Genomic DNA, 25,000 nt, shown 5'->3' on the forward strand with positions numbered 1-25,000 from the left:
ACAAATAAAATGTTCTCTTTATCTATGCGTCAGAAACATGGTCTGAAAGTGTACATAAGGGACCCACATGCTTTCACCCCCATGCTGGAGGAAGGAGTTCAAGGGGCTCCTCCAAGGTCCTTAACCCTGGGCTCTAATCTGATGAAGAACCAAGAAGAAATCGCTAAATTCTCCCAAAAAGATGCAAAGGTAAATAAGTTTGTTAATCTACAGCATTTATAATATACATACTCATCTAATGATTGTGTCTCATTGATGCCAGGTGTATAAAGATTTTATAATATACTTGGAGAAACTGGCAGACTCCATCCACCCTCTCCTTGATGCACCTCCTGTTAACATTCCAGGGCTCACTGCGGGCTCACTATGGAAGCGGCTTGATGCTACCAAAACACTGTTGCCTGTGATCAAATGTGGTAGGTTCATCGTAAAGGTGCATTGTGTAGCATTTCAGATTTTTTTTTTCTGCTTTTTCTATGGAGATGTCATTGCTTTGTCTGGAACATTTTGCAGTATGCGATTAAACCTTTCTATTGTCATGGTAAGCAAATCAGACCAAGTTCCAGGTCTGTGGAGAGTCAACCCTTTTTTTAGTCAGTTTTTCTGTGTATTTTTGAACAATAAAACCACCTATAATTTAATAAATGTAAGGTAGAACTGCTTAATGTCATATTGTGGAACATTCCAGGCAAAACAATGACATATCCATGGAAACAAGCAGGTAACGGACCCAATTCAAATATATATATATATATATATATATATATATAAATATATATATATATATATATATATATATATATATATATATATATATATACATACACACACAGTACTGTCCAGAAGTTTCAGGCAGGTATGAAAAAATGCTGTAAACAAAGAGTGCTTTCAAAAATATAAATAATGATTGTTTGTTTTTATCAATTTACAAAATGCAAAGTGAGCAAACAAAAGAAAAATCTAAATCAGATCAATATCTGGTGTTACTACATCACACAAAGGGGGACACAAGAAGCCAGGGATTTTGTAGGATTATAGTCAGGTTTATGATCAACTAGTTATACCAAACAGCTGTTAATGATCATCAATGTCACATGTAGGTTGGAACACAGTCAGGAACTGAAACAGAAAGAGCTGTGTAGGAGGCTTAAAACTGCGTAAGGAACAGCCAAACTCTGCTACCAAGTTGAGGTTGTGGAAGACAGTCTCATGTCACAGGTCATACACCATGACAAGACTGAGCACAGCAACAAGACACAATGTAGTTATACTGCATCAGCAAGGTCTCTCCCAGAAAAAGATTTCAAAGCAGACTGGGGTTTCACAAAGAAACGGGCATTGCTGAGGATCATAGATGCAGTGGTTGCTCAAGGAAACTTAGTGTCGCAGATGAAAGACACATCACATCTTATTAACCTTCAGAATCCAAAGATGTCCAGCAGTGCCATCAGCTCAGAACGGTCAGAAACCAGTGGAACCCAGGTACAGCCATCTACTGTCCGGCGAAGTCTGGCCAGAACTGGTCTTTATGGAAGAGTTGTAGCTAAATAGCCATACCTCCGACATGGAAATAAGGCCAAACAACTCAAGTATGCACAAAAACATAGGAAATGGGTTGCAGAAAAATGGCAGCAGGTGCTCTGGACTGATGAGTCAAAATTTGAAATATTTGGCTTTAGCAGAAGGCAAGGTTTGGAGAGCGGTCCAATGATGAGTTTCTGCAGGCAACAGTGAAGCATGGTGGAGGTTTCCCTGGATGCTTGTGGCTGCATTTTTTATTTATTTTTTATTATTATAATTTTTTTTTTGATAATATATATTTATTCATTTCATTTCATTAGAGATGTTCAATGTCAATTATCTTCAGCAATGTGATGGTATGGCCCCCACAGAGCCCTGACCTCAATATCATCAAGTGTGTCTTGGATTACATGAAGAGACAGAAGGATGTGAGGAAGCCTACATCCACAGAAGATCTGTGGTTAATTCTTCAAGATGTTTGGAACAACCTACCAGCCGTGTTCCTTCAAAAACTTTATGCATTACATATGCAACAGAAGAATTGATGCTCTTTCGAAGGCAAAGGGTGGCCACACCAAATATTGATTTGATTTAGATTTCTCTTTTGTTCATTCATGGCATTTTGTTGATTGATCACAATAAATTATTAAAACTTTTTAAGGCATTCCTAGTTTACAGCATTTTTTCACACCTGCCTATATCTTTTGCAGAGTACTGTATGTATATGCATGAGTATGATTGTTCTAAAGCTACATATTGATTAAACAGGCTTAAGGCTGGGTCGAAGCATTCCAGATTTTTATAATATTGTCACAGCACCTGCACTCAAGGTTTGTTACTTGCACAAAAATGTATTTAACTGATTAGAAAAAATATTCACTTGATTATTTATTTTTGTAGATACTCAATCAGTGGTTTGAATCTGAACCTCTAAAAGCAACATTAGCCACAGATGCTGTCATTGGAGCTATGACTAGTCCTAGTAATCCTGGTAGTGGGTGAGTAATGCACACAAATACACAGTGACTATAACGATTCTCATATAATCTTCTTAAATTCTTAGGTATGTTCTTTTGCACCATGTCATGGGAGGCTTGGAAGATGAGAAAGGTGCCTGGGGTTATGTTGAAGGAGGAATGGGTGGCGTGTCAAAAGCTATTGCCAATGCAGCTACTTCATATGGCGTGGATATTTTTACTGAAAAGGTGGAAGGGAACTGATCTATAATATTATAATTTTTAAAATATTATTATTAATATTTCTACTATTGACACTGGCAGGAGGTAGAGCAAGTTCTGATTGATCCAAACGGAGGAGCTAAAGGTGTTGTGCTAAAAGATGGCACTGAGATTTATAGTAAAATAGTTTTATCAAATGCTACTCCTTATATTACATACAAGAATCTCACTCCACAGGTAAAAACACTATGAGAAAATGTGCTAAATTTCTATAATGGCAATGACATCTGTTTTGCTTTTTTCCCTCAGAGTGCTCTCCCTCCTGAGTTTATCAGAGCGGTGGATCAGATAGACTACACTTCACCTGTCACTAAGATCAATGGTACACTGTGATGTAAACATTAACCTCTTCATTGCATCATACTACCTAGATACAACTCTACTACTACTTCTTTACTAATACATAAACAACTATGGATACAGAGAAAATTACCACCTGTATCACTTTAGAATGGTCTTGATCTGTTGATACTTTGCAGTGACATCGAGCTTGTGATATTCTACATGTATATTGTATATTTGCAGAAAGTTTAGAAGTTACTGTTACGCATTAGCAAAGCATATTTTCAGGAACCTGTAATCAATACGAACGTCTATGGTCTTGCTTAGGTGCTTCATTTCCCACAAAAAGGTGAGAGTGACTAACTGGAAAACAATTTGACTGGAATTGGATGTCCAACAGACTTGTTTAACAGCACAAATCAGATCACCTGTTGTAGTTCAAGCTTAATCAGCTCTTTATGGTCAGATTTCATTGAATTAAAACTCATATAAAAGTCTAATTTGTGTAACAGAGCTTCAGACAGAGCATGCTTAGTTAGCATCACACCCCCAGCAAATGTTGATGACATCAGCTGTATCAATATTGGAACTAGTATAAAACAGCCATAATCTCGTAATCTCCTAACTGCAGAAGAGATATTGTGGTCTATTATAGTGGCTTTGGACAGGCTACCGAACTTTCTGGCAGCACCCACACCAGATAACAAACCTGGACCCCACCATCAGTGCTCCATTCACCTCAATTGTGAAAGTGTAGAGGTGTTGGAGACAGCCTACAAAGAGGCCATGAACGGGCGACCATCATCAAGGTATGAGATTTAACATGATACTTACACATGCATCAGTCTATTTAGAGCTTATCCTAAACAATAATGTTGGTTTTATCTCTAATTTTACATTTTAACAGACCAATGTTAGAGATGACTATTCCATCTGTACTGGATCATACTCTGGCTCCCCCTGGCTGCCATGTAATATCATTGTTCACGCAGTACACTCCATATTATCTTGAGGGCCGGGAATGGACAAACCAAGAAAAAGAGGCATTTGCAGACACAGGTACAGTAGCAAAAATGAATAATAAGTGGGCAAACATTTAACACAGGTTTAACTTAACTAACATATGTATTTTTGTTTAGCGTTTGATTGGATCGAACAATATGCCCCAGGTTTTAAAAGCTCGGTGGTGGGAAGAGACATCCTCACTCCACCTGATCTAGACAGGATCTTTGGATTGACAGGAGGGGTAATGTATTCAAAGGATGATCCAACTGTGTGTTCATTTGCATGTATCTTATTTGAGTGTGTAATGAATAGGGAAGTGCTTAGTGTGTAGCTCTTCTGTCTTCTGTTAGTCTCACAGAATGAGATACTGCCAGATCAGCTGTAAAAAATAGTTAATCTTTACTGGCCCTTGCCCCACAACCCAGGTGTCAGACTCAAAGTTCACATGAGCAAATTAACACAAACATGTACAGTTTGTCATCTATGTGTTGGCAGCGCCATCATGATTCAGTTACAGATACAGAAAATACTGGTAAATGAAAAGTAAATTAAAGTCTCCTTTGTTACAGAACATTTTTCATGGATCGATGTCACTTGACCAGCTGTACCTAGCACGACCACTACCATATCTGTCAGACTACCGCTCACCTATTAAAGGGCTTTATCTATGTGGCAGTGGTACCCATCCAGGTAAATTATGTTTTATATCTGCTACAGAGTACTTTAGCTATCTAAAACCCAAACTAAATCTGTAGGAGTTAAGCCAGCAAAATTGTGACTTGTTTTTCCTTCACACTAAGTATGACTAATATGCTCTCATGTTGAATGTTATTTTTAGGAGGTGGTGTGATGGGATCTGCAGGTTGGAATGCAGCACTCACCGTCATGGGCGACTTAAAAAATGAATAATTCTTATTCTATGAATAATTAATGTTAACATCTAATTACCATATGCAAATAAGTTGTATCAAATGCACTCTTTAAACATATTACAACATAGTCCATGTAAACACACACGTACTGACTCATCTGCCAAAAATAATAACTTTTGTCTAATTTTTAAACACATTGACTAATATTAATTAAGCATAATGGAAGTAGATAATAGTTGTGTGATGTAAAATTATTAACTTTGCATGCAAGTTTGTTATGTAGGTCAGTTATTAACAAATTAATTATTATGAACAATAGACTACATTAAAAAAAAAATATATATATATATAATAATAATAAATAAAATGCTTTCTATTATTAAGCAGCAGCCTCATTTTTTCCAACGATACCTTTAATGTTTCAAGTCTGACTAACAGCTACCCATATTGTTTGTCAGTATAATTTGACTTAAATCCTAGCTGCAGCATCTTTACCGAGATGCGTAAAAGTGTACTGTGGCTTTAAGGCGCAGCGTAGACTGGACCCTGCGCTGAGGAAGTTCACTTAACAACCGCCACAGATTCCCGCAGATTCGATACTAGATTTTCCCCTAACAATGGCAAATAAAGCGGCGCTGCCATAAAAGCCGTTCTGTACACCTTTGGGAGATATTTGAGACGATAATGCTGGATGGTTGCGCTCATGAAATTCACCAGAGATATATGTTGGCTCTTGGGATTCGGGAGCGGTAAGAGACGAAGCACGATTCATAACTTTACAAACTTTAACCCAAAGTACAACCAACCCCAATGCGTTAGCTTAAGTTTGGGGCCTGTTCTGGGAGTTTCCCCCCCACTATTTACATTATAATTGAGTGGTTTGGAATGGTATTTTTTACATTTCTGTCCAATGGTTCGTATGGGTTCTTGGTCAAACAATGAAAAGTTGCCCCATTGGCAGTTCCACCCTTGCTCTCTCGCCTCACGGCTTTATTTGGTGCGGGCAGCTCGTACCCACAGCAGCTCGCTTATGTTACAGATTACGTTATGAACACAGTCTGTGGTTATGATGAAGTGTACATTTGTCTGTTGAATAATTTGCTGCTCTTTGTTAATATAAGTATCCCTCTGTAATGACATCGGCCTATGCCCAAATACTAGAGATTCTGTCTGAGCAACAAGTTGGCTCCATATTTGCTCTCCACTGCCATGTATAGTTTGTGTATCCTTTATAACTTCTTAACTGCACCGAAGTAGACCTTACGTTGTATTTTCATTACTATCTTTCTATCAAGCTATGGTGACTGGTGGACATTTCTCTATAGCCTATTTCCTGGTTACTTTCACAATCCAAGTTGATAACCCTGCTGTATTTTGCATTCCTGCGGATAGAGCTCACCTTTCAGCCCTGCACCGATTTAGACAGTCTTCTTCAAGAAGGAAAACAGTGACCCCTTTGTTTGGGTTTGGGACCGTGTGTTTGTCTGTAGAGCAGTCTTGTATGGTAAAGATTTGACAAAAACATTTGCTATAGAGACAGTGCTTGGTCTTGCAGGAGAGTGGTGCCTTGACATTTGAGTAGGGAGCAACGCAGACAGCTGAAATTCCTGCTGCGTTTTATGTGTAGTGGCCGGGACACCTAGAAGTTTATTTACAGACGACCGGCGTAGGGGAGATCTAAGAAAAAAACTACTAGTGGTAGTTTACTAAGCGTTTTTGATGATGCATAACACAGCATACCTACCACTGCTACACAAGAGTTTTTAAAATGCTTTAAGCTAAAGCTTGAATATAAACTCGAGTCCTAACATGAGTCACATATCAAGTATGAATTTGTCACTACTCTGGAAATTGTTGCTGAACACTTAATTCCAAATCTTTTTCCAAATCTATGTACTCCCTATCCCATCAAGTAAAAATGTTTAATGTCTTTTACTGTCTGTACTGTTTCTAATATCACAAAAAATAAATAAATAATAATGATAGTAAAAATAAAAATCCAAATCTTTCTGCTGCTATTACCTTGAATCGACCTAAGTTCTTCTTTGATCCAACTGATCATACTTCCATACCTGACATAATGTATGTATTTGGGGCAATAACTACCAAACATTACTTCTTCCCCTTTTTAAATAGCAAAAACGTGTTGTGAGAATAGTGCATAAGGTTGGTTATATGGATCATACAAACAATTTGTTTTTCAAATCAAAATTATTAAAATTTTTTGATTTAATGAAATTCTACACTGCTTTGCTTTTGTATAAAGCAAACAAAACTATGCTGCCGTTAAATCTCCAAAAACTGTTCAGCACACAAGAAGTACATTATGAATTAAGGGGAAGGGGTAAGTTTAAAACAAAATCAGCGAGAAGCACCAGGAAAAGTATGTGTGTATCTGTGTGTGAGGTCAGTTTGTGGAATGGGTTGGGAGAAAACATGAAGCAGTGCCCAAATATTCACAGCTTTAAAAGGAATTGTAAAGAATTTTTGCTTTTGGGGTATAAGGATGAGTGACAGCACTGGGTGATCTAAAAAAAAAAAAAAAGTATATGTGTGTATGTGTATATATATATGTGTACAGTACAAAATGCATACAAAATTATATTTTGTATGCATAATATGTAATTTATTTTGCTATGTAAATATTTGTAAAGTTCCGTGATCAATGTACAGAAACAACCACAAAATTTTTGAAACTATGTCATGAATAGGGGTGGGTTCATATAAGTTTTTCTTCTTCCCACTCCTTTTCGAGAGATGTGCTTTTCTGTTGTTTACAATATGTATGTAGTATATATGATTATTGTTTCTCTCTTGGCACAAACTCGAAATAAAAAACAATCAATCAATCAATCAAACTGGGCTCTCATCTCACAAAGAGGAGTCCTTTGTTTACATGATAATAAAGACTAGATGTTCCTAAGCAACTATGTACTATGAAGGAACTTATGTAAAGTCATCTACACCACAATGGATGCATTTACCTCAGGAGTCAGTTTTTACATGAATTATTGTTAGAAGTCTATCAACACACTGAAAACCAAGTGTTAATCTAGTAGCCACAACTAAAGCACTGAGGTGCACCAAAATGACACATTTATGAAAATATAAGGTAAACAGCTTTGTTGTATCTACACATAGACAGCAGGTATCAGTTACTTGGGGAAATAAGATCATAACTGGACAGCAAGTGTAGCCTGACAACTGTGTATGTAAAGAGACCAGTACATCTGCTCTGTGTTTGTGCTGCAGCTCTACCTTTGTACACATGTATGTGTGTGTATTTCAGTTGATTAAAGGAAATGTATCTAACACACGTTACAGTGATTTTTGTGATGTGTGTGTGTTTTAATAGGTCCCCCTGTCCAGGACGAGCACATGGACTGTGGTCCCACGGCCTCTGACCTGGGCGACAATGTCAATTTGTCACAGGTAAATAAATGGTGTCAGTGTGACAGGGCAGTAGTACTGTAAAGTTCAAAGGTCAACACCACTTTGCTATGTTCAGGATGGAGTCAACGGAGAGGAGGACCTTAGTGAGGAGGAGAAGGTCAGGAGAAGGGCAGAGCGGCGTAGAGCAAAGAGAAAAGTGAGAACATGTTTAATCAAATATTCTACTTGTTTAATACCAACTTGTCAGAATGTCTTTTTGATTTTAGCGTCGTAGAAAAAGAAAGAAGCAAGGGCAAATAAAACAAAATGACCAGGTAAGCTCTACAGAACTTTTTTTTTTAAGTTTAGATTTTTAAAAACATTGGCGACTGTGATTAAGGACGATGAGGAGGAGGAGGAGGAGGAAGAAGCAGGTGGAGAGTCTGAGCTGGATGAGAGTGAATCTGAGGCTGAAGACGTAAAAGATGTGCAGAGGGAAGTGAAACCTGTTGCCTTAAACAAACCAACAACCACTACTGCGGTAACTACATTTCCTGGAATAAAGGCACAACAGAAAAACCAAAGTCAAGCCAAATCTGCAGAAGAGGTACAAGGCATTTCCTACTGCTGTTGTTACTGTTGAAATAATGTATGTGATTTTTATTTTCACATTTTATTCTATATTTCCCAGGAACCGGAATGGGACGTAAGCAGTGCCTTCTTTGCCAATGCTGCTAGCCATATCAGACCCAAAGTTACAAGTCGCAAATCAAGGGACAACAAGGAAAATGAAACTAAGAAAGAGGTGGGCAGAAATCTGATGGATATTATATATGCGAATTAAAATTTTTTGTGTGTTGACGAAGTCTGGCCTTATTGTTACAACCACTGGTTAAATGGTAGCTATAGTTTTTAGGATAATCAAAACCTGCTTTACTTGTTATACAATATCTATAAATACTATCAACTATATTGATTCCTTGCAGACAAATGGACATACTGACACGATGAGTAAGAAAAGTGCCTCATTAACAGGTGAATAGCTAAAATCTTTTGGTTTGTTTATAGTACCACCAATTCTCATACAAAGCCTTATCGTTTTATCAATACATTTTTTCTCTAGAAAAAGGGATTAAACTGGTGCAGGAGGGGCAGTATGCACAAGCTGTCACAATGTTTACAGAAGCTATTAAATGTGATCCAAAGGATTACCGGTAAATCAATCATTAGCTTTAACTCTTGGCTGTATTTGCACAAATATATTATCAATGTTTGCCTTTGTAGGTTCTTTGGGAATCGCTCTTATTGCTACAGCTGCTTAGAGCAGTTCCCCCAGGCCTTGGACGATGCTGAACGCTCCATTCAGCTGGCACCTGATTGGCCAAAGGGGTACTTTCGCAAAGGTATAGCGCTTATGGGCATGAAGGTGAGTGCTGAAAACTTTAAGATGATTATGTGGGTAATATAGGCATGCCCTGTAAGTGAAGTAATAAAATTACTTTTTACAGAGGTACAGTGAAGCTGAAAAAGCAATGGAAAAGGTGCTGAGATTGGACAAAGATTGTGAGGAGGCTGTCACGGACCTCTTTAACTGCAAAGTACTGCAGTTGATGGTAATTCACTTAAAGCTTAGACTGACCTTTAGTTTTGTAGACATACAGTACGGTAAATACTGTATATTTGCTTATTGTTTTCTTTTAGGAGCACGGTTTGGATGAAATGCAAAGTGTCTATCTACTAGAGAAATTTACCACGGTTCAAGCTGTTTTGTCGTCTTGTTCAGATGCTGTGAAAGGTGAGACTTGATTATATGGGTTTGTTGTACCACGGTTCATGAAAAAAATATAGGATTAGACACTTGTAGCTGCTCAGTATTTTTCCAGCAGACTGAAGAAAGATCAATGGGACAGTGACATGAACATGTTTTTAACATGTGATGCAGCCTTGAACAGGACGTCACTCTGTGACCTTAAATTTGATAACACTGTTGTGTTTAGTTTTCACTATTCTGTCACATGTGCTCCAACAGATACTTGGTTTAATTTAATTAAAAATAATGAAACACCAATGACTTGGCTTTTAATATAGTTATCATTTAATTTATATTCCTGCCATAAATTATTTTATAGGCACCACACAAGATCCATTGGCATTACAAACCGGGTATGTAAAAATCTTCTATGGTTGATTCTTTTGTAATAATTGTAATTTAATAAACTATTTTTTTTTCACCAACAGCCCTTGTCCTTCTCTCTGGGTTGGCAACGTGACAACTGAGCTAACAGAAAAACATATTTTGGATCTCTTTAAAACGTAAAAAAATATATATATATATATTACACACACAAACACATTATTATTGTTTAGGCTGGTGATCAGTCTAGCATTTGTTTTTGGGTTTGTTTTTTAGGTGTGGTGAAATTGAAAGTATTCGTGTTCTACATGAAAGATTCTGTGCTTTTGTTAATTTTAAAGACACAAACATGGCAGCCCGAGCCATGGAGAAACTCAATGTGAGTATTGGACAAATTTGACAAATTAAAAATGTAAAATGACTGATGTTGACATGCTTTTTGCTCATATAGGGTTATTGTATTGAGAACACTCGATTAGTAGTGCGCTATCCTGACCGCCGTAGTACTCCAAGAAACCTTTCCATGCCACTTAAGACCTGTCTTTCACTCACACAACAAGCTGGGATGTCTGCTGGGTAAGACAAATACACTAAATATTATACTGATTAAATTGGTGTATTATTGATTGTATTAATAAAATGGCACTGCTTCTTAGAGCGAGACGACGTGGGCCAGTGAATGGAGACGAGTGTTACTTCTGGAGAACCACCGGCTGCCATTTTGGAGATAAATGTCGCTATAAACACATTCCAGATCAGAAAGGCAAGGACAGAAAACCATGGCAACCTTGAACTCAGTTTGAACTCAGTTTGAACTCAGACACAAAACTTAAAACGCTGGTACCATCACACTGCCAGAGTGGACTCAGTTAATTAAAGGATCAATCAATGAATTGGGGAGCTCAAGTGTTGCCTGCACAACTCAAAGGATACTTGTTTTTACTCAAGAAGATTTGCCTTAACCAAATGGAATAATGACTCAAGGTAGGCGGGAAGATCAAATAGTTTTATGTTTGTGACACTTCTGTCCTCTCTAATGTAATTCAATCAAACCTCACATATATTTGTCCTGCTTGGTCCCCTCTTCATACAGTACAGTACTCGTAGAGAGAAAGAATGGGAATGCTTAATAGGTCCATGAATGTTAAGTATCTCACCTTCAAATTATTTTCAAATTATTTCAACATGGGTATAAAATTTGGCTTTTGATATTACAAAAAGGTTTGGGGGAGATCCTTGTTTATTTCCACCTTGTGCCAAAATCCTCAAAAGTATTTGTAAATGTATTTATTGGTTTTTACATTCAGTAACTTTTAAACACCCACAAAACTTTTTGTATTTTGGGTTACAAGTGAATATTTTATTAAATTTTTTTAGTTTTCTCAATTAAGACAAACACTATCACAGATCCCAACAGTTTTGTAGCTTGACTCTGGACTGTGACATGTAAATATAACTAAATTCTCCTGTTGATAAACAAATTGTCCTTACTCAACTACACTTTGCTGATCAGGTTCTGAGAACCAGCCTTGTGCTTTCCTAACCCGCTGTGCACAGTATTGTCTAATCTTATCCACTGTTCAACTTTAAGAAGCAGTGTTGTGACCCAGAGCCTCAGTTTCAGTATTTCACTTCAAATCAAGGCATGTGGCTTCTAATGGCTCTGCACTGATACTCTCTTGTCTGATGCATGTGAACACTAAACAGTGAATTACTCTAATGACATCTGGTTGAAGTCTACACTACGTTCACTAGCAAACTATGCTCTGCATAGAATAAGTATTTATTTTTATTTATACCTTTTTGTTTTTATAACAATGTAACTTGGGGCATCTTCTGCCTAATGTACTGTCTGTTATGTCTAATACACATGTTATTTGTGCACTGTGCCACTGTAGCTCTCAGTCAGCATTACTATTATTTTTGTGGTTGTAAGCATTTGGTACAAATACATTGCATGATGCACTTCTGCATTTCTTAGCTCATTCTGTGGCTAAGACCTCAAAAAGGAATTGATCAGCAAACCTAGAACTATACTTTTGTGCACAACTCCTGACTTGCTTGCTTTTATTTTTTTCGTCATGTCCCTGTTACTAGGATACAATCATAGTAGCTGTTTTATATTTCAAATTTTAAATGTACTATTTTGTAATATTTCAATGTCCCTTCAAAAATTCTTATGTAAACAACTATTACATTGCACACTTTGTCTTCCATTTACTATGTGTTACTCCACTGCAAACAAAGTCTTTTTATATCTAATAAATGTATATATATGGGAAACATTTGTAATTGTCTGTGTGCATTTTTATTGATTTCATCTTTTGTATTTCTGTCAGGGAATGAGGTGAGGTTACTACTGACCACATGATGGCAGTCTTGTACATTAAAGCTCCCGGTCCAATCAATTCAAGACAAGTAGGGTATGTCAAACAGAACACTACACAATTGGGCTAAAGAAAAAGGACACATAAACTGAAGTAGAAGAACATGGACAAAATGTTCAAACAGAGACCAAACCTTCAGGCTGATTAGAGGACCTGGGTACGCGCATTGAGAAATGTAAAAAATGTTTTACACATTTTGGATACCCAGAGAAGACTGATGGTCTCGGCTGAGGTAGGGTGTGTGACTCTAGTGACTATTTATCGAGAGAGTGTGTGTATTAATAATAATAATTACTATAATAATAATTATAATAATTATTATAATTATTATACTTGTAATAATAATTATTGTAAAAACTGGTAATAATATTTTGAGAATATTGTGTCAGTCTAACAGATTTTTTTTACTATACTACTAATACTTTAAAACTATAAATAGACACATGTGAAAGCACTGTTAAACTTTCTATATTTATGTATATATATGGAGTTTTTTCATTTTTAGTTTTTATCAGCCTTTTTGTCTTTGTATAAACTATATATGAAAATATTAAAATTATTCATATCTCAAAACATCAGTCCCAATATTATCAGAATTTTTAAAATGAGCATAACTAACCTGAGGTGGTGCATTCAACAGTTAGCTGTTTGTTGTTAGAGCATATTTCATGGCACCCCAGATTGTGGCAGATCTGTGGTCTCCTCCTCCTCCTCCTCTTAGAGAAGAAGAAGGAGGAGATTTTCAGGCTCACTCTCACTACACCTCACACAGAGCTGTTAAGTGTTGGCACACAGACCATTACACCTGTCTAGTCAAGTCCAATTAGAATGATATAATCAGTTGCAAAACAAAACAATATTTGCAAACTTTTCATACCACTTTTTTCATAAACACTGATTTAGAGGAGTCTTAGCTTTCCTGTTAAGTAAATGGTGAATGACTGTATTTCCCAGAAATCACCCCATAAGTGCACACAAACATTACAACAGCTTCAAAGGTCAAATGAGCACACAAACATGCACCATATCCTTCCTTTTTAACTCAATTTGAACTTATGAGGAAATACTGTGTTTGGATGTTTCTTTTTCCATCACACCGTCCATTTTTATGTCTATGAATAACCTGTGTGCTAAAAAGATACTGAGGTTTAGAAAACTGAAATAAACTATCAACACTTGCTAAATCGGTCTCAACATTTTCCAGTAAAACAAATACAGTGAGTATCTTTCACATGATTCTAATTTGGAGCACGTCCTGAGTAGACCCCACCCCATGAGTTATATGAGCTCTATGTTCTCATCTCTACAGCAGGCTAACTTGTGTCTACATGTTTCCTGTGCCATCAACTTTTACTATAGTAACATACCTCTGGCCTGGGTGGTATGGCCCTTTCTCCTCACGTTTACCATGGCTACAGTGAGGCTGGCTTATTTTAGAGCCAGTGGTTTGTGGCCTTATGAACAAGGAAATATCTACCCTGTGGTATAGGGAGCTTCTTTAAGACATAATGTTTGAGACCATTCTGGATTTTTTTCCTGTTGGCTATATTCACACAGCTTTATGTTAGAGGTGCACTATGTAACTATCACCAGGTTGGTATAGGAGTAAATTTATTTGTCTCCATGGAGATGAGCAGGTGACTCTCAAGATCTGAAGAATACTCCTGACAAGTTGCCCAAGTGGAACTGAAGGATTGGTCAAATGCAGAGAACAAATTTCCCTACAGGGGCAATAAAGCATACCTTAATTTTAACCTTGATACAAAGAGCTCAAGTTACCAGGTAGATCTGTGGAGAGGTGAGTCCACTCACTACAAGAATGCATTTTTCAATTGGTTAAATATATGATAGACGTTAGATGTGTGTTTAATGCCATACTGTGGAACATTCCAGGCCACCTAATAACATCACCATGGAGACAAGCAGGTGCCAGACACTCCAGTAAAAAAGTTAAACAGTGCACATATAAGTATTGATTTTAGGATCATGAAATATGACCCTTTAATATTCAGTCTTTTTTTCATTTTCTTTCACTCACTAGGGCTGTGGGTAAGAGACCTGGACTCTAACAGGAGTAGCAGGGGTTATTGATATTCTTCCCTTCCATACATTTAACAGGACTTGGGGCTGGCACAAAGAGTATCCTTATTTGTATTGAATATTTGACTGTGAGCAAATAATTAAAATATGTTGGCATCTTTTTTTGTACTGGCATCTGTACCAGTGAATACATGAATGTGAAAGAGTTGGTAGGAGAGCCCAGCAGGAGGGAGGGAGGGAGGGATGCTGGGAGGGTTATATGGAGAAGGAGGGAAAAGGGAGGACTGAGAGAGGAGAGCTTTTGGTAACCACAATCCTTCAGTCAGTGACTCTCTCCCAGCTTCAGCCGGTGGCATCAGGAGTGCCCCACAGCGTCTGTCAGGTAAGTTCACTTTTGTATACTTCTAAACAATAATTCTAATGTTGCTTTGGAGTGTAACAGGTGTAACAGGGGATGGATATTAACTGCCCTTTATGGCTTTGTGGTGCGATATACAGATGATATATTTAACTGAGGTCTGAAATGTCCAGAGTGTGACTTATAGAGCCCTCAGTATACAACCGTGCAACCCATTGTGGCCTGTGGAGATTTAGTGTTTCAATATGTCTCCCCAGAAGCTGTAGCATACAACATGTTTCTGTCTGGTTTGGTAGCCTCAAGGAATGTTTATTTTCTTGAATTGCGAAACTAAAGTGAATTTTTGGAAGTTTAATTACATGCCATTGACACAAGCGTCAATTATAACTGTGTTTTTGGCTTCTACAGCATTTTATAAGACTGGTAAAACTGCTTTCTACAATTATGTAGACAATGTCCCTTGGAATTATTTGACATGAGAGGCAAACTAAGTACTTGGATAATACAAATTTGGAAAACCCCAAGAGTTAAGCCAGGTCTGTCTCCAGAGAAGGGTAGTACATTACTTAGTTACATTTTCTTGAGTAACTTTTTAAAGAATTGCATGCTTCTCAGAGTAGCTGGACTGCATACTTTTACTCCTACTTAAGTCTACAAGTCACAAAATGATTTAATCATGTGTATATGATTTAGTTGGTCATTATTGTGGCCTATTAAAGATACCAGATATTGTGCGTTGTTTAATGTTTTTTTTTTTTTTTTCCCTACCAATTACAGTCAAAAATGATCAAATGTTATGCCCTGACAGTTACTCTTAGGCCTTCAATTACTCTTACATGTGCAGTAGTTTTCCTCCAAACTGTTACTTGAGTCATTTTTTGGGCCACTACTATGTTCTTCTCCTTGATTTTCAAGTAATACCCTTAGTCTACTTGAGTACGATTTTTGCTTCTTTGCCTTTTTAAATTTTTATTTTTTTTTTGTCTCTGATCAGATGTCTGTATGTTCTAGGGAGTTAGGTTATTCTTATTTATTTATTGGACTTTTCCTTTTGTATGTTTTTGTATATTTTATTCTGAACACTGCACCATGAGGACAATTTGATACAATTAAACATCACCTCTTTTATGTAATGCACTGACCAGGTGTAACAGAAGCCGTCCTGCAGACAAAATGAATCCTGTCCTGTCCTTGAGCGGCGTGGTCCTCCTGCTCCTGTCCCTGTCCACTTGGGCTCGTGCTGAACCACGCAGGACGACGTCAGCGCAGAGCAGATCCCCCCGCGCGCCTGCAGCCAAAGTGCGACTTGCAGGAAATTTTGCTCGTGATCCGAATGAGGGTCGTGTTGAGGTCCTGCACAACAACACCTGGGGCACCGTGTGTGACGATGAGGTGGACATCAAACTAGCCAATGTGGTGTGCAAAGAGCTGGGCTTCCATAGCGCCATCACGTGGGCACACAGCGCCAAGTACGGAGAGGGAGAGGGTGAGCAACAAGTTCTTCAAAGTCATGTTCAGGACCAGCTAACTTAACCTTTGTGGTTCTCTGCTAAACTTTCCTTACTCCCTAACCATAACCCAAGTGTGATCTTGTTAAAAGCCCACCAATTAAAATTCCTAAAATAAGTTGTTTACCAAGCCTATAAAGTGTCAAAGATATCTTGGCTTTTAATTGTAGCATACATCTCATTAAGGCGGCTTGGCAGCCATAGACTTGTATAGCAACTATATAGGTTTTGTTAGGGAATAATGACAGCATTCGCCCGCCCCTGAGTTGTGCACTTGCTGTGGTTTACAGACGATCTTTACTGCTGCTTTTAAAAACTAAATTAAAGACAGGAGTTAGTGGATTAGACAGGCGGTAGTTACTGCACCCTACTGTGCAAAGTGCTTATCACTCTAAGAAAAACAATCTGCTTTTATATGTCTAAATGTCGTTTGGTTTAGGGACTGCGTCTACACTATGGACTCTTGGTTTCCAAGTAAATGTATTAATTTATAATTTTTTGAAAGGCGTCTATTTTTCTTTAAGGTCCCATATGGATGGACAATGTGCGCTGTGATGGCTCTGAGAAATCCCTCAAGGAATGTAAGCACAATGGTTGGGGAGTGAATGATTGTAAGCATTCAGAAGATTTGGGGGTCGTGTGTGCCCCTGAACGCAGGTTGGACCAAACAGCCAGTAGGGGGCACACTTCTCTGAGGACCAATCTGAACCCTGCGCCTCAGTGGCAGGGCCCAGTTTCCACCAGAAGACACCCTGCGTATGGCTACTATGGAAATGGACATCCATATGAAGTACCAAGGTTCAACAGACCCCATCTTTACCAGGTGTGGTAGAGAAAAAACATTATGATATTTAATATCAAACACAACAAAGTCATTATGTTTTTCTCATCCCAGGGTCATAGTAAGGTCCGCATTGAGGAGGTGCGCCTCCGTCCTATCCTCATGGCCACCAAGCGAAAGAGCTTGATTACAGAAGGCGTGGTTGAAGTAAAGCATGCTGGGAGATGGAGGCAGGTGTGTGATTTGGGCTGGAGTCTAAACAGCAGCAGAGTTGTATGTGGGATGCTTGGCTTTCCAGAGGCTACCCAGCACAACGTCAAAACATACAAGTAAGTACAAGCCGAAGCTCTGCGTCAAGTGAAAATGAGCATAATTGACCTTAATCAACACACCTAGTTCGTGAGCTGACTATGGGTCTGCCTAGTGCTAAAACACGTCATAAGAGTTTATAATCTACAGTCACGCCCCATTAAGAGCTGCTGTGTTTAAATGCATTTTGTCAAGCTTATCTTTTCTCTGCAGCCACCTCTCTCCTGCCCCTTTAGCCCCTGGTCCCTCTCAGCTCCACATGATGATAAAGGGATCAGTGTCCACTCAGCACTAGCCTCTGTATAAAGCCCTCTGAAGGCACCTCACCTCTGCTCACCTCACTACTTCCCTCAGACTCCTGTGCGCTGTGCCTTTATAGATGTTATCTCACTCTTACTGCTTCTCCACTTTAACATCTAAAATACTATGCTGAAAAAGCCACTGTTAATTGTGCTGTTTGGTTCCATAAGTTTTCTCACAGGAACTTAAGTAAAAAGTGTCATATGCAAATCTTTTCAATGAGCTTTCCCTTGGGGCCACTGCAGCAAATATAATATGCCCTGATTTTTTTATTGTTATGTTATATGAATTATTAGAGACTGTTTGAGACTTGGGATGTCACAAGAGTATGCTTACTTATACTATATGACTCTTTGAATTGGATTAGGCCTTTTCAATACTTTCACAACAATTACTTATTTATGTAAATATATGCATTTAACTTTTTCATATTAGGTGTATATAAATAAAACTAAATTATATATATATTAATGATTATCCAAACAAAGTTAAAAATCCTCAGTCCTGGTGTTCTCTGTGCCAGTCCCAAGACTGAATAAAATAAAGGATTGTATCAGAAGCAATCCAGCTAAAAATCTAAATAAATGTGCAAATCACTGCACTGTAAGTCTGGTTTGCAAGAGGAATTCAAAACGTAGCAGCGGGGGAAGAAGTACTCAGTTTTGTTACGTACAAAGTACAAATGTATTTCACGTAGATTTCAAGATCTTCAAAATCTTCAAAAGTACTGATTTTGATAATGATTTGTGCTGAATTTTATTCAATAGAAACAATTGAATAATTTTTTTTTCTAGCTGTGTTTATTTGTATATTTGTATTTGCTCAAATTATGAATGTGCAAAATACTTTTACTTTTCAGTCCAGCTAAAATATATAGTGGAGTAGAAAGTAAAGATACCCCCTCTCAAATGTAGTAAAGTAAAAGTAAAAAGTATCCACTGTAAAATGTACTTCAGTAAAGTACACTAGTAAAAAGGTTTACTTAAGTACAGTACTTTACTACTTTAACACTGAATTTTAGAATATATTTGCATAACAGTTATACACAAGAGTAGTACTAAGCCTAATCCCATTCCTAGAAAACACTGGCGGTATCTTGGGGAAACAGTAATGTAATTGCTGTCTATTTGCCCGACATATGACTTCCACTCCACCTCAAGCTGAAAAAGAAAGAAGTGGTTTTGGGAAGGTTCAGCTCCTCTACCACATTAGGACCACACATTAGCACAGAGTCACTCCAGGCATTACCCAACTACTGTGTGACCATTTGGCATACTCATGAAGCAGACCAGCTCAAGCCTGTGCTGGAGCTGTGCCTGCTTCTAGGTGATTCACAATATAGTTATTCCCGCTCTCAGCTGGCCCTGCTCAATGTGACTCAACTACTGACAAACCACAACACGAGGTCTGTTCTTGGGGTGCGAGATTCCTCTTGGTGGTGCAGGGCTGTAACTGCGGATCGTCTCTATGGCATATTTGTTTTATAGACTTTTCTAACTTTTTATAGACTGTGTACAGAGGCCATATTGAAGTTCTCAATCACTCAAAGCTTTGTCCTTGAATAGAGTTGTCAACGGTGCACTGGGTGTTATTGGGGACACAGCATTGCTTTAACTGGATTCAATTGTACAAGCAGGGCATCACCAGGATCATATTTTAGAGTATAAAAGTACACGCGCTTCTTTCCTGCTCAGAACGTCACCTGAACTGGATCATTTATTACTGCATTACTTTTTGCTGTGCCGGTTTGGTGCTTTTTATGATTCTTCTTTTAATTTTTATCACTGCAGCATCTTAAAGGGGCACTATATAATCTTTGGTGGTGGGTCTCCATGGAGATTTTATAGCTTTGCCAGGAATGTTCCACAGTATCACAAACGTTCCTTTTCATTTACAGGTGTTTTTATTTCTAAAAATATTACTTTAAATGCATTTTTATTGTGATCAGAGTCATCTAATCACAAATTAACTTTTTTTTATTATTCATTAAACCATTACCCTTATTGCTGTACTTTTTTCTCATGCTATTTTTTATATTGAGAATGTAACCAATTTTATTTTTATGAAGACCCCAGGAAGACTAGTGGCCATTATATAGGCAGCAAACAAAAAGATCTGACCTGTAACTTGGCCTAGTGGTATAAACTGCTTGTCCCTACCATACTGTAGAACCTTCTAGAGAAAGAAATGCGGAGACAAGAACGTGGCAAACTCTAGACCAAACAAATTACACCGAGCATCTTTAAAGGGTACATATTACTGCAATTTCTGATAAAAGTTATAATGTTTCCTCATCACAAACATACCTGGAGTTTTTAGTTAAACAGGTTAAACAGGGCAGAACAGGGCATTTTGAGCTTAGGACATGTAGACAGACTGTGAATTAAAACAAAGACAACTCCAGATATGTGTTTGATAGATAATATTCCAACATATAACACATGGTTTAAATGCTCAAGTGTTGAGTAAATTTTGCGTAACATAGGATCTTTAAGACACTCAAACTGCAGAGCTCTGTAGTAGCTGAACGACTACACTGGTGGTTTTGCCTGTCTGGTTGTTTTAAAATTTCCTACAAGGTCAAGAAAAAACAACCCTGTCTTAACCACATCAGAACCCCTAGTTTGTATTGTTTATGAATATGAAATCGAGTGCTATATTTGGAGTGCAGTGTCTGTATCGTGTGTAAATTATATGGCTGAAGTGGTGGTGGCTTGATACATCTGTCCTCTGTGCTCTCGGTGACCTGTTTTGCTGTGGCCTCAGGAGCTATACTGGTCCAGACCATGATGATTTGTTTGCTTCCAAAACTGTACCTGTTTTGTATTTCAAAGGCAGTGTATTTGATGTTTTGCAACCTGGAAACAACAGCATCTCTTCAGAGCATCTAGTCTCATTTAGGTTCATGTAATCTCTGAATGAGTAACTCACCACTACAATTTTCCAACCTAGTTTGCCATGATCTGACACTGGTTTGAAATATAGTTTACTCTTGTGACCCATCCTGTTCCATTCACCCAGACTTGGTACTGGCCCAAAGATAAACTGCCTTGGCTTCATTGTGGAACTCAGAATGGATGGACAAAATGTCAATGTAAGACTGGCTTATATTTAATTTACTAAACATGGCCCGTCACTGAACATACAGTTCCCATGTTCCCACACATGTTGGACTGCTTTGCCTTGTGCCACTCCCCTGTCCCCCCACCTTACCTCTGGGTCCATTCTTAGAAATGTAGCCTACTGTGTCTCGTGGATGAGACTCTGAAGATGCTGTAATTACATGTTGGTCAGGACTGAGGCTCTCCAGGGTTTTGCTGAGAGTGAAAATACTCTCTCAATTACAGCTGTGAGGGAGCAGACTATGCAGCCAGAGGAAGAACGAAACAAGAGTGACCTGCAGACTCAGAACAAGAGTCAGACCAGCCAAAGTCTCAGCGGGCGGCTCATGTGAAATATGTGCAATTACAGTAGCAGTGCAGAGCCGCTGTGTCAGCAGCTGTCTGTTTCCCCCTGTCACTGTAGTCATTTCACAGCCAAAATGGTGTTTTATGTTTAATTAGGCCTGGGCTGAACTTTACTTGGATGATGCTATCATTTACAGGCCTCTGTGTGACCCAGTCTGTGTCTGCGTCTGTCTGTGTGATTTCTCTCAATGACCTTCTCTTTCATTTATTTTCCCTTCTTTTAATTTCTCTGCTCAGGCCTACAACCTCTTTTGTGGCTTGGAAAACTCACTTAAAGTAATTTTAGAGTGTACCAGAGGGGTGTTAAACAAATCCATCAAATTTAAATGTTTGTTTCAAGCTTCTCTCATCATCAGAAACAAATACAGATCATTTTGACATTTTTTCTTTGCTGTGAAATGAATGTCTTGAATGTACAGTCCATTGCTTTAATTCATTTGTGACAATAAGACTAAGCTGTTTGGTATAAGACTGCAGATTTCACAAGTCAGTCAGACATGTCTGCCTCATATGGAAAGTGTGTGGATTACATTGAGCTGCTGCAGAGCCACATGGCAGACACATCTACAACATTTACAAGTCTGATTTAAGATGCCATAAAGCACAACAGCACAACACACTGTGTCAGTCTCAGTTTCAGTCACAGCTGCTCACATGTTCTTATCTATATTATGAATATTACTAAAATATTATTATAAGGACTATTACTCTTAAATATTTTCAACTTGAGTTTAAATGAGCATAAATCCACAAAATTGCAATACCCCTTAAATAGTCTTATTAGTATTATTTGCCTAAAATTACGGTGTATGGGTAAAGTACAGGGTTTTCTTTGCTCCTGACTCCAGGGAACACCCACATTAGTGACAATGTTTCTCTTGTAATTGTTTGTTTTCAAAGCTTACTCAGGGCACAAATATTTGTTCATTTGGACTTCCTTGGAAATGTTTTTAAGAGAAATCCAAAGGCAGCTTTGAAATATGTTTCCAAATTATTTACTAGTATGTATGATGCCAGTACCTCATAACAAATCCACAGCAATACTACTTGTCAATGGTTTCTAGTGCTTGTACTGTTGTGCAGTGACATCAGAGCATGTATTGTATCTTATACAGTGTGGAGTATTGTAGTGAGGGTGTGCTGTGACTCTCCGTAACATGGACTTGGATCATGGGGCAGGTCTCCATTGCTTGTGTCGTGTGAGTGATGCCTCGTGCACGTGTTTGGTGCATACCTCTGTGTTTTTGGTGCGTATCTCTCTCTCATGTGCACTGCAGCAGAGGCCCAGTGTTTTTGTTTGGAGATTATGTTTGGTTAAACCTTGTTTTCCCAGAAACAGGACCAGTAGATCACTGAAGGTGATTTTTTTTTAGACTTACTGTGGCTTTGGGGGTTAACAACGCAATTCAAAAATAGGCACTGTTTTTCCATCTTTTTATAGATTTTACATCCCATCTTTAAAGACAAATTGTTATTATGTTACAGAGCACTGTATAGGAAGACAATGTTTATAACTAATATCCACACATTTACAACTGGGTATTTTAAGGCATATTACTTAACTCCACATTCCTTGGGAATACTTCTCCTTATCTTAGTCAGACAGAAAGCTCTGTGTTTTTTAACTGCTGAGACTTATGATTCACTAGCCATTTAATCAGAGCACAGTAAACACTGTAGACTGCAAACACGCCACATTCCAGATGGTAATATATGCGACTGAAACCTATAAAGCACAAAAAGACATGGAGACACAGCTTGATCAAAGAGGAGAGGAAAGGCACATTTTCCTTGACTATGCCTGCTAGTACTATCAATGGAATTACATCTACCAGAAAACCACATATTTCTTTCATTGGACACATTTGAAAACTACAATTTGTCATTCAATAAAAACTTAGGACTATTTTAAGGCATCTCAAGTTCCAAACATCAACCTAGTAATATCAACAGTATAACTTTGTGGCCCTCGGAATTGTGGTACTGTTGGGCCTGTTACATATGAAACAACATCATTTGCTACAACTGATAGTATGTTACAAGCAGTGCTTTAATATTGGGGGTCACAACGGTCACAGATAAACAAATATTTCTATCGTCTATTCTATCGTGTCTTCTATTGTATTTCTATCGTGTATGAAATATGGTGCAACTAACAACTATGCTTCTGATTCTTTTACAGGAAAATATGGGATACAAAGGTTGCAGATCCCTCAACAAGGTCTGTTTACTTTTTCTGATGTGTATTATGATTATAAAAGAGTATTCCATATGTCTAATACTTTGCCTCTTCCTGTAGACTGAGCTTGATGACAAAGAAGAAGGGTTTCTGGGTAGAGAAAGTGCACTGTTTGGGCACAGAAAACACTTTGTCTGAATGTCATGCTCAGCTCTCCATCCCACGTAATCCCTTCCCATGCAACAAAGGAAGACATGCAGTGGTCAAGTGTGTCCCAGGACCCCAGTTTGCACGGATATCATCTGGAAGACCGCAGGCCCCTTATCCAGTTGTGGTAATGTTACATCAGCAAGTTAGTTCATCAGTTAGTTTGATCATGTTGAATTTGTACAATTCAATTTTGCTTTGCAGCCTGTGCGTCTGAAGGCCGGGCCCAGACTGGGTGAGGGTCGTGTGGAGGTGCTCCGAGATGGAAAATGGGGAACAATTGTGGACCATATGTGGGACAGAACAGCCGCTAGTGTGGTGTGCCGAGAGCTGGGCTTTGGTACTGCTAAAGACGCACTACATGGAGCTTTTATGGGACAAGGTAAGAACACATCTGAATAAGAATGTCATGATATCAACGTTTAGTGTTATGTTATGTGAGGAGAAATATCATGGCTTGTGATTTGACAATTACTGACACCATTGGTTTAAATCCTTAATTTACCATACTAGCTTTTGAAACTGAGAATCTCTCTTGGATACATCTCTACGCTCCGATTTTTGTTCTACTCCCAGTTCTAACTTCTAACATATTTTTAATTATCGTGTCATTCCCCTAAACTACATAACAAATAACAGATACCAAAAAAAAATATATATATTTTATATTTAGATTAACAGTTTTTGGAGAATATGTTGAATATGTTGAGTATTTATTTTATATATTTTTTGCTTCTCAAATTGTCATGACTATTGTTTTTAATGTCTTGCAATTATATTCTGATTTGAACAACCCCAACTGCTCCCTTGGACCCCACCTCACTTTACAAATCGGGTCCAATAAATGAATAAATAAACAATTGACAGATTAATCTTGACATTGGTTTTATATAGCACTTTTCACTGTAAGAGACACTTCACAAAAATGTCTAATCTTAAATACTATTTAGATGTCAAGCTGATTCCTTAACAGATTCTTCAGATTTTCTTATCAAGCCCCTGCATGAGCCCTGGGTTATCTGACCATCTGATTATCTGAT

The 25,000-nt window shown here is 38.0% G+C and overlaps 3 protein-coding genes across 3 annotated transcripts; all 3 read left to right on the plus strand.

Annotated features, from left to right (window-relative positions):
• The first annotated feature begins 24 nt into the window (after positions 1-24).
• pyroxd2 (pyridine nucleotide-disulphide oxidoreductase domain 2) lies at positions 25-5,074 on the plus strand. The gene is made up of 12 exons (XM_055164378.1): positions 25-189; positions 263-416; positions 2,290-2,351; positions 2,422-2,519; positions 2,585-2,726; positions 2,802-2,936; positions 3,009-3,081; positions 3,697-3,850; positions 3,949-4,100; positions 4,181-4,287; positions 4,616-4,736; positions 4,885-5,074. The coding sequence occupies exons 1-12, from the start codon at positions 25-27 to the stop codon at positions 4,953-4,955; spliced, it is 1,434 nt and encodes a 477-aa protein (XP_055020353.1). The 3' UTR covers positions 4,956-5,074.
• A 396-nt stretch (positions 5,075-5,470) lies between these two features.
• zgc:123010 (uncharacterized protein LOC641500 homolog) lies at positions 5,471-12,711 on the plus strand. Its single transcript, XM_020921276.2, has 16 exons — positions 5,471-5,667; positions 8,274-8,350; positions 8,427-8,507; positions 8,578-8,625; positions 8,691-8,897; positions 8,982-9,095; positions 9,277-9,325; positions 9,414-9,504; positions 9,575-9,716; positions 9,799-9,903; positions 9,992-10,085; positions 10,420-10,453; positions 10,529-10,603; positions 10,701-10,803; positions 10,876-11,000; positions 11,081-12,711. Exons 1-16 carry the CDS (start codon positions 5,610-5,612, stop codon positions 11,214-11,216), a joined length of 1,539 nt encoding a protein of 512 aa, XP_020776935.1. The 5' UTR covers positions 5,471-5,609; the 3' UTR covers positions 11,217-12,711.
• Positions 12,712-15,147: 2,436 nt separating this feature from the next.
• On the plus strand, positions 15,148-24,342 carry LOC110157031 (lysyl oxidase homolog 4-like; the record flags this gene model as incomplete). Its single annotated transcript, XM_055164377.1, has 7 exons — positions 15,148-15,233; positions 16,355-16,695; positions 17,242-17,540; positions 17,613-17,827; positions 23,757-23,795; positions 23,874-24,087; positions 24,165-24,342. Coding segments are annotated over exons 2-7 (1,258 nt in total), but the record flags the coding sequence as incomplete, so codon positions are not given.
• Between the last annotated feature and the right edge of the window lie 658 nt (positions 24,343-25,000).

Source organism: Boleophthalmus pectinirostris, unplaced genomic scaffold, assembly GCF_026225935.1.
Source record: "Boleophthalmus pectinirostris isolate CB_2022bp ecotype Guang Dong unplaced genomic scaffold, ASM2622593v1 HiC_scaffold_648, whole genome shotgun sequence".
Taxonomy (NCBI): domain Eukaryota; kingdom Metazoa; phylum Chordata; class Actinopteri; order Gobiiformes; family Gobiidae; genus Boleophthalmus; species Boleophthalmus pectinirostris.

Excerpts from the sequence above, each read along its gene's own strand:
- pyroxd2 (XM_055164378.1), top strand. The coding sequence starts at position 25 with ATGCGTCAGAAACATGGTCTGAAAGTGTACATAAGGGACCCACATGCT. Across the intron at positions 4,101-4,180 it reads AGAGGCATTTGCAGACACAG|CGTTTGATTGGATCGAACAA; the intron begins GTACAGTAGCAA and ends ATTTTTGTTTAG. Across the intron at positions 4,288-4,615 it reads TCTTTGGATTGACAGGAGGG|AACATTTTTCATGGATCGAT; the intron begins GTAATGTATTCA and ends CCTTTGTTACAG.
- zgc:123010 (XM_020921276.2), top strand. The coding sequence starts at position 5,610 with ATGGTTGCGCTCATGAAATTCACCAGAGATATATGTTGGCTCTTGGGA. Across the intron at positions 5,668-8,273 it reads GCTCTTGGGATTCGGGAGCG|GTCCCCCTGTCCAGGACGAG; the intron begins GTAAGAGACGAA and ends GTGTTTTAATAG. Across the intron at positions 10,804-10,875 it reads GAGCCATGGAGAAACTCAAT|GGTTATTGTATTGAGAACAC; the intron begins GTGAGTATTGGA and ends TTGCTCATATAG.